Genomic DNA, 9,493 nt, shown 5'->3' on the forward strand with positions numbered 1-9,493 from the left:
GTTTGTAACAGATGAAGTTATAGTAAAATATTTAATAAAATACATAATTAGTAAAATGTATTGTGTTAATTTGAATTTATAGTTTTAATTAGGTACCAGAAATATTATTATTTTTTTAAGTAATATTTTCATTTATAAACCTACTTTTTTTAACTGTATTTCCAACCAACCCGGTCTTTCTCTGTCTTTCGTCCTCTCATGATGGCTATGGCTATTGCTTTGTCTGCATTCACAGCTCCATTATTGTAATTTGTTAAACCCTTTTAATTATTTTTAAATATTACTTTTTAAAACTTTTAATATATTTAATTCTTTCTGAGTATTTTTATTTTTCCTTATTAACGTACGTAAAAGTCCCATCAGTATTGTTTGGTAGGAATTGTTGATGCAAAATATCAACCAAAAAAAGGAGAGACAACGTACTATTCATGCTATTATCCAAGTCTTAATACTTAAAAAGAAATTTGTCTTATATATTATTTTTCATTAATTACAAGAACTGGAAAATAAATGAACACGTTGGTTCTATGAATCTTAAAAAATCTCTTTAAGCACCACGACATTTGAAAATGAATATGCTTGAAAGGAGTGAATGATTCTTTTCTTGAACCCAAGACACAGTAACTTCCCCTCTTCAGCTGTTCATGTTCCAATGTTTCAGAACAGCACTGTTCTAAGCTTTTTTACCTCATCAAGTCTGGTTTTGAGGTAACCTCAGATATTCTGTTCTTCTAACGTGTTATCTAGGTTTCTCAGACATATTATATTGGTTTTTATTTTATATCATTATCATTTATTAATGAATAAATTAAACATGTGGGTTTAACTTCTCCAAAGCACCAACCTTTATTATATGCTTTCAGTGGCTTATCTTTTGGAATTTCTGGGTATGATTGGATTACTGTGATTTTTGTGGTTCACTCATGCATATTTAGAATCACCAAAAGTATGAACATGGAATTTTTATTTTTGAGTGCGGAATCCTAGTCTTCTAGGTTCAAGCACCCAAGATATAGATAGAATCTTTGTGTTGATGGAGCATGAGCTGTTCTTCCTTGTTGTTCCAACTACGATGGTGCTTACTTATATTTACTTTTTGTGCTGTTCCTGAAATGGTTTTGGCACATGGCTGGTGTGCTTAGTTCTCTGAGCAGAATGGTGGTATAAACTGAAGAACTGAAGCCGAAAGTTGCTTACTTTGAAGGAAGATCCTCTTGGAAGCATGGGTATGGGGAGAACACTGTTCATCTTTGTTTTGTGCTTGTGGATTCCCCTGGAAGTGGTGGGGAGGAAAGAACCTTCTTCACCTACCAGTGTGGATTCCTCTGTTTCTTCAAGACCGAAGGTTGTGAAATTTGGAGCCCTATTCCCTATGGATTCTGTCATTGGAAGATCTGCTTTACCTGCAATTTTGGCTGCTGTTAAAGATGTTAATTCTAGCACGAGCATTCTCCCTGGCATTGACCTGCAAGTCATTTTGCACAGCACAAATTGCAGTGCGTTTCTTGCAACAATGGAAGGTATTTGCCATTGCCAAAGCTTGAAATTTCAGCAGCTATCTCTTTCACCGATTGGTTTTACTTAAATTTAACCTCAACACTTTTTTGTTTGTTCATGAAATCCTCTCTTTGGGGAAAGGGTGTGAGTAAATAGGCTTGATTAATCTTGTTGATGATGTAGCTCTGCAATTGATGGAGAATGATGTGGTTGCTGTTGTTGGTCCACTGTCATCTGGAACAGCTCATATAATCTCTCATGTTGTTAATGAACTCCATGTACCTCTTCTGTCGTTTGGGGCTACTGACCCCACTCTTTCTTCTCTACAGTACCCATATTTTATCCGCACTACTCAGAACGACTATTTTCAGATGTATGCAGTTTCAGCCTTTATTAATTATCACAGATGGAGGGAGGTAATTGCCATATATGTAGATGATGACAATGGCAGGAATGGAATTTCTGTATTGGGTGATGCACTGTCGAAGAAACGTTCCAAGATCTCTTACAAGGCTGCTTTTTCTCCTGGGGCCTCAGAAAGTGATATCAGTGACTTGTTGAATGAAGTGAACTTGATGGAATCGCGGGTCTATGTTCTGCATGTGAATCCTGATACTGGTTTAGCAATTTTCTCCATTGCCAAGAAGCTCGGAATGATGGGCAGTGGCTACGTTTGGATTGCAACAGATTGGCTTCCTTCAGTGCTGGATTCCTCAGAGTCACCTGACCCTGACACAATGAATCTCTTACAAGGGATTGTGGCTTTTCGTCATCACATTCCTGACACTGATCTCAAGAAGAATCTTCTCTCCACCTTGAAAAGCCAAAGGGCCAAAGACACTGTAAGCTTCAATTCTTATGCATTTTATGCTTATGATTCTGTTTGGTTAGCAGCTCGTGCTCTTGATGCTTATCTCAATGAAGGGGGAAACATTTCTTTCTCTAGTGACCCTAAGTTGCAAGAAACAAATGGAAGCATGTTGCATTTAGCTTCACTTCGTACATTTGATGGTGGTCCACAGTTTCTCCAGACAATTTTAGGAATGAACTTCACTGGTGTGAGTGGTCAAATTGAGTTTGACATGGACAACAATTTAGTTCATCCAGCATATGAAATTCTCAATATTGGTGGTAGTGGATCCCGTAGAATTGGTTACTGGTCTAATCATTCTGGTCTGACAGTTGTAGCTCCTGAAACTTTATATCTGAAAAAATCATCAAACACACCTTTGCTGAGAAATCAACAACTTTACAGTGTGATATGGCCTGGAGAGATTACAACTACACCAAGGGGGTGGGTGTTTCCCAACAATGGACAACCACTTAGGATAGCAGTTCCTAACAGAGTGAGCTACAAGGACTTTGTTTCTAAGGACAACAACCCGCCAGGGGTACAAGGCTATTGCATTGACGTTTTTGAAGCAGCCTTGAAATTGTTGCCTTACCCTGTCCCACGAAAATACATGTTATTTGGAAATGGTGTAAGGAATCCTAGCTACAACGAGCTTGTGGAACAAGTTGCACAAAATGTGAGTATCTAAATCATACATTGTTACCATTGATAATTGGGTTATATATATATTTTCAGTACTTAAGCTTGCAAAATTGGAGTCCGTCTCTGCCGAAACTTTGATATATTTTGATTCTTAAACTTTAAAAATAAATATATATAGTCTTCCTAATCCAACTGCATTAAATTTTGTGTCAAACAAAGTCTCAGGTTAACACATTTGAGTTGTTTTGACACGTTTCAACTAAAATATTAGCTTGGAACGTCATTTAATACATAACATCCTAGAGCTAAGAGAGTTATATCCATTTTTTGTAAAGTTTTGGACCAATATGTATTAAACTTTGAGACCGGACCGAATTTCAATTTGGCATCTAAGTTTAAAGACTACAAAAATATTTAATCCTTGATAATTTACTTATATTTAAGACTATGAGTAGCGATAATGTGGGAAATTGATCCTTTCCTTGATATGGTTTTTCAAATCCTGATAGTTTTGCTAATTTGGTGTCCTTTACTTGTCTAGAACTTTGATGCAGCTGTTGGAGATGTTACAATTGTCACAAATAGGACAAGGATAGTGGATTTTACTCAACCTTTCATGCCCTCAGGGCTTGTTGTTGTTGTTCCTTTTAAAGAGCAGAAGTCAAGCCCTTGGTCTTTCCTTCAGCCATTCACTACTGAAATGTGGTGTGTCACTGGTGCTTTCTTTCTTTTTGTTGGAAGTGTTGTATGGATTCTTGAGCACAGGCTCAATCCTGAGTTCCGGGGCTCACCGAGGAAACAACTTATAACAGTGTTTTGGTGAGTATGCTCTGCCCATTTGAAACCCTTTTTCTCAATCTTTTCGTGGATCACAAAAGTCCCTTTGTGATGATCATTGCAAGGGTATGTGACATTGCATCCCTTGCTATATCATTGTAGTGTATTAGTCAGATTGGAGGTAATTGCATTACTTTAACATACAGTAAAATATTTTTACTAAGATCAATTCCTTCCTCTATTGCAGGTTTAGTTTCTCAACCATGTTTTTCTCACACAGTATGTTTTTCTTTCACACCCTTTTCAATTTTTACCTGCAACTGTCCTTGTTTTGTATTGTTCATGATGAAATTCGTTGACTTGACAAAAAGGGGAGAACACTGTGAGTGGACTTGGACGATTGGTGCTAATCATATGGCTCTTTGTGGTGTTGATCATAAATTCAAGCTACACAGCTAGCTTGACCTCTATCCTCACTGTGCGGCAACTGTCATCTCAAATTGAAGGAATTGATAGCTTGATCTCAAGTACACTACCGATTGGAATTCAAGATGGTTCATTTGCACGCAAGTATCTTGTAGATGACCTCAATATAGCTGAATCTAGAATAGTTACGCTGAAAAACATGGAGGATTATATTGATGCCCTTCAGCGAGGACCTCATGCTGGAGGAGTTGTGGCAGTTGTTGACGAGCTTCCTTACATTGAGCTCTTGATGTCCAGCAGTCAGTGTAAATTCAGAACTGTTGGCCGGGAGTTCACTAAGAGTGGCTGGGGATTTGTGAGTATCTCTTCTTGCATGTCTAAAGTTAAGGATTCCATATGTTCATCCATTATTTAACTCTACTGCACACTACTTTTGTAGTTTGGAAAATAGATAAGCGTTCCAACCTCAGGTTTGTTTATATAGTATCTATAGGGCTAATAAGTATTTTGAAAATAGAAATCAAACATACCCTATTGCATTGAGTATTCCATTTTCTCCTAAAAGAAAATATCTTGAGTTACTTTGTTACATAATTTTATGGCAACACTTGCTATGAAAAATACATAAATAAGCCAAGTTATATCTAATTTTACACATCAATGTTCTTCTACTGTGATGTGCTTGTTGTGTTCATATCTTTGATGTAATATCTAGGGATGATTTTCCAATCATGGTTGACTTTTTCCCTGATAACAGGCATTCCAGAGGGACTCTCCCCTTGCTGTTGACTTGTCAACCGCCATTCTTCAACTCTCTGAGAGTGGTGACCTGCAAAGGATTCATGACAAATGGCTTAACAAAAAGGAGTGTACAACCGTAGATGTTGATTCAAACAAACTAGCTCTGACAAGTTTCTGGGGCCTCTTTCTTATATGTGGCATTGCATGTTTCATTACCCTCATAATTTTCTTTGCCAGAATCTTCTGTCAATATAACAAATTCAGCCCAGAATCTGAGAAAACTGATGAGGAACTCCAACCAGTGAGGAGGTCTAGACGTCCAAGCAGAACTCCTAGCCTGAAGAAGTTGATGGTATTTGTAGATAAAAGGGAAGCAGAAGTCAAAGAGATACTTAGGGAAAACAAGAAAAGGAGACACAGCCAAAGCTTGGATGATCCTTCTGTTTCATCAGCCATCTAGTTAACCTACCCTCTCTCATTTTGCTTTGTTTATCTTTTTGTTTTTTTCTCTTTTAGGCTACCTAGTCATATAGCGTTGGCACAAATTAGTCTACACCACTGAAGGTAAATCCTTCCTTCCTAGCTAGGAAATTGCGACAGCAAGACTGTCACCACCACAACATTGTTTAAAGAAAGAACAAAAATCATGCTTTAGTTTGTTGTAGCTTTGTTTAGAAAAAGCTTGTGAAGAAAAGGAATACCCTGACACAATTTTCATCATAGAACATGCTTTCATTTTCCAAGCTTTTGGTGGTCCTATTAAAAGTGAGTTTGTTTATAAGCAAAATCCAGCAAGGGCTTCAAGAGTTCATTCATGCAAGTTGTTGATATTTTTACTGGGAATAACATGTTTTATACAGACCCTTTTGCAAGGTTGTCTTGAAGAAATAAAAAGAAAGTAGAAATTAGGTTCAAGCTTTATATGATCTTACGCAACCACTACAAGTATTCTTAGTTGCCCTTCATCCTTCTCATCCAAGATTTTGGTTTAGTATGAAAAATAAGCAAAGATTTTATTTTGTCTGTCACCATAATTCTTATGACACGAATCTCCGAGTATGAAATCTCCAAATACTGCATTGAATGATTTGGTGATTTCACTACATGGGTTTGTCGCTGGTGAGGTACACATTTGAAAATGATTCATCAAATGGGACCATTGAACACATGTTTTCCAGAGCAACACGTGGTCGATAATGTTGTCTTGTTTCTCAAAAGCCCCTTTTTATTCACCAAACTTCAAACACACACAAAAGGCAGAGAAGATTTTTATAGAACCCACACTATTCACCAATCAATATTCTTAGTTAATCGAAGTTAATAGTAATAAGAATTGAAACATGGCTAAGGCAAAAAGATTCTTCAATAAAATATTAAATTATTATTAAATCACTATACACACACACGGAAAGATCACAAATAATAATTTTTTAATAATAATTTAAAAATTTCATACAAACATTAGAGGTATTAATAGAAAGATAAAAAGTAGTGATATTATACATAAATAAATAAGAAATAGTAATAAATAAAAATATAATTTTCTGAAGTATAACCAAAATTATTGGAGCAAAATCTAGATTTATCTGACGGTGTCTTAAAATGAGGAAAACTGTAGCCACATTTAAAATTGTGGAATGAAAGGACAGTGTTCATATATTAACGGTCAACCGTGGCCTTAAAGTAGTGCTGCTGATAGCACAAAAGTCGTTGAAAGATGTAACTGAAAAAGTGAAAACCCTTCACAAAATCAAACATAGGGAGAGGTGAGGGCGGAAAACCCGAAAGTACCCTCAGCATTCAAAAATATGAGACAACACACAACCTCACTTTTCATTTTCATGGCTGAGAGGCTCAGTGGTTGCACTTGAGGCCATCCGTCGTAGTTCGTCGTCGTCATCAACATTCCATTCCAAACACGACACAAAAACACATATTCAAATTTTCCTTTATTTCCTCCGAAAACAACAAAAGAAAACAAAAAAAAAAAAACTAGGAAGGAGAGATCAAAACAAAACATGCCCCAGTTTGGCACCAAACTCAACAACTCAACCACCATAAGGCGACGCTTTCACCACCGCGTTTCCCTGCTACGCCGCTGCATCCTCCGTGTCCTCCACCGCATCCTGCTCTGTTCCGGGAGGAAGACCAACAACACCTACAGCATGCTGCCTCCAGCATTACCCTCTCCGCCGCTGCCCCCGACCGCAGAATCACCCGGCGAAATTGCTCGTGAAGAGATGGATGTCGCGCCGCCGGCGATGTTTCAAACCCATGATTTGGATTCTGACTTGGTCTCCTTGAAGATCAGCTTGTTGGGAGATTGCCAAATTGGAAAAACCAGCTTTTTGGTTTGTATTAGTATTTGAGCCAGCATGGATATTTTTCTTTTTATTTTTTGGTTCTATTGCGTTTAACCTGAAACGGGTCGAGTCAAAAAATTGTTTTTATTTATTGTTCGTATTTTCCTTTTGTTTGAATGTGGTTTTCAGGTGAAATATGTTGGGGATGAAAAGGAGAAGCATGGTAGCCAGATGGAAGGGTTAAATCAGATGGACAAAACACTGGTCGTTAAAGGGGTTCGCATCTCGTACTGTATCTGGGAAGTACAAGGTAGATATATACATGTGTTGGATATGGATATGGCAAAAAAGAAAGATCAATGATGGTTAATTATTTATATTTTAATAATTGGTTGTTTTCCATGCAGGTGATGGAAAAACAGAAGATCGAATTCCGATGGCTTGCACGGATTCTGTGGCGATTTTGATTATGTTTGATCTAACAAGTCGATGCACATTAAACAGGTACCTTCTTTGTTGTGTTGTTTTGGATTAATTTTGGCTAAAGCCTTTTCAGATTGCTAATATCAGATGAATTTTCACCATTTTTTTTTGGGTGAATGATTTCAGTGTTCTCGGTTGGTACAAAGAAGCCAGGAAATGGAATCAGGTATATTTTTTTCTTTTGTCCCAGAAAGCATAAACTTGTATGCATGTGGATACAGAGGAGTGGGATTTTATCGTGCTTTATCCTTGACTTTTGTAGACAGCAATACCAGTGTTGATAGGAACCAAGTTTGATGATTTTATCCAGCTGCCTATTGATATCCAATGGACCGTTGCTAATGAGGTAAGAGTTCCAATTTCAACAATAAAAATGCAGTTTATGTACGATCTCTGCATGTTCTTAGATCTACTAAAACAGAACCTCCAGATCTGAAGAAGTATTATGCATTCTTTTGTGACACAATATCACTACAAAATCAGAAAAATTGATAGTTTTGATGATTGTTGTTTTCAATTGCAACGTGGAATAAAAACAAAAGAGATTGATGGAATAGACTCATTGTTTCCAAACACTTAACTTTGCAGACACCACTAATTTTTCAATAGGGTATAGGCATGTTAAAGATAGTTTTAATCATCAAAACCAAGTAGAGTCACCTGCATAAAGCATGGTCAGGTTAATGATCATGGACCCCATCTTACATTATAAGGCACCTCATGTTTGATGATTCATTGAGTCTTAGGGAAGACAAGACCAACCATGGTCCATACCTATTTATTTGCAAGCATGTTATGTTGGAATGCTGTGTGAGCCTCTCCAAAATAGAAAAAAAATGTCTTGTTTTGAAGATAAGATTTGATGCTTGTGATGTTGTGACATTGAACAGGCAAGAAAATATGCAAAGGCCCTGAATGCTGCCTTGTTCTTTTCCAGTGCAACTTACAACATCAACGTGAATAAGATCTTCAAGTTCATCACTGCCAAACTTTTCGACCTACCATGGAAAGTGGAAAGAAATTTGAATGTTGGGGAGCCCATCATTGACTTCTGAACTGTACATTACATAGAGTTGTGAAGTTAAGTGAGCATACTTCAAAGTCAACCGTGCCAACTTGGGGGGTGTGATGAGAATATCTCACTCTTGGGGCAATTGAGTTGTTAGGTTTACACACATGTCAATTTCCATGGAAACAAGCAAGGCTCTCTTCAATCACCATCACCAGCAATAAGTTTTACAAGGAGAAGAATAAGGGGAAAAGTGAAAACAAAGGAGAGAAGTATAAGGTTGAGTAGTAGCAGCATAACAAGAAAAGAGAAACTAATGCATTAATTGTTGAGTACAGATTAGTCAGTGGTGCTTTTGTCTTGATATTAAGGTGTCATTTGAGTTGCTGTCAAGAGCATAGATGATGAGACAGAGATGTACCTAATTTTCTTTTTGTTTCTTTTTTATTTCTCACCTGGTTTGAATTCTGGTAATCCAAAGTTCTTTTAAATAAATAAAACCATTTCATGTGCTTCATTTCTTTCTCTCACTCAAGTCATAGGGGTCTTTATCACATAAGTCCTAATTAACATTAATGATGTGATTTGAAAGATCACACTGTGATGAATAGATTTTCAAGAAGATTGTTCATGAACTGGAGAAAGCAACTTCAAATTACTACTCATGGTGTTGTTGACCTATAAAGATCTTCATTATTATTTTATTTTTTTTGCACTTTTCTTACTACCTTGATAGTTCTGTACTCTCTAGATAACTAAATT

The 9,493-nt window shown here is 36.8% G+C and overlaps 2 protein-coding genes across 2 annotated transcripts; both read left to right on the forward strand.

Moving 5' to 3' along the window:
- The first annotated feature begins 585 nt into the window (after positions 1 to 585).
- On the forward strand, positions 586 to 5,679 carry LOC148193098 (glutamate receptor 3.4-like). The gene is made up of 7 exons (XM_088098811.1): positions 586 to 708; positions 1,143 to 1,520; positions 1,681 to 3,026; positions 3,534 to 3,811; positions 4,017 to 4,048; positions 4,141 to 4,550; positions 4,953 to 5,679. The coding sequence occupies exons 2-7, from the start codon at positions 1,223 to 1,225 to the stop codon at positions 5,394 to 5,396; spliced, it is 2,808 nt and encodes a 935-aa protein (XP_087954937.1). The 5' UTR covers positions 586 to 708; positions 1,143 to 1,222; the 3' UTR covers positions 5,397 to 5,679.
- A 1,009-nt stretch (positions 5,680 to 6,688) lies between these two features.
- On the forward strand, positions 6,689 to 9,248 carry LOC124843810 (septum-promoting GTP-binding protein 1-like). Its single transcript, XM_047320633.2, has 6 exons — positions 6,689 to 7,287; positions 7,429 to 7,549; positions 7,647 to 7,743; positions 7,849 to 7,888; positions 7,985 to 8,068; positions 8,613 to 9,248. Exons 1-6 carry the CDS (start codon positions 6,955 to 6,957, stop codon positions 8,775 to 8,777), a joined length of 840 nt encoding a protein of 279 aa, XP_047176589.1. The 5' UTR covers positions 6,689 to 6,954; the 3' UTR covers positions 8,778 to 9,248.
- Positions 9,249 to 9,493: the final 245 nt, after the last annotated feature.

The sequence above is a fragment of the Vigna umbellata genome, chromosome 9, assembly GCF_029865625.1.
Source record: "Vigna umbellata cultivar VRB3 chromosome 9, Vumbellata_1.0, whole genome shotgun sequence".
Classification (NCBI taxonomy): Eukaryota; Viridiplantae; Streptophyta; class Magnoliopsida; order Fabales; family Fabaceae; genus Vigna; species Vigna umbellata.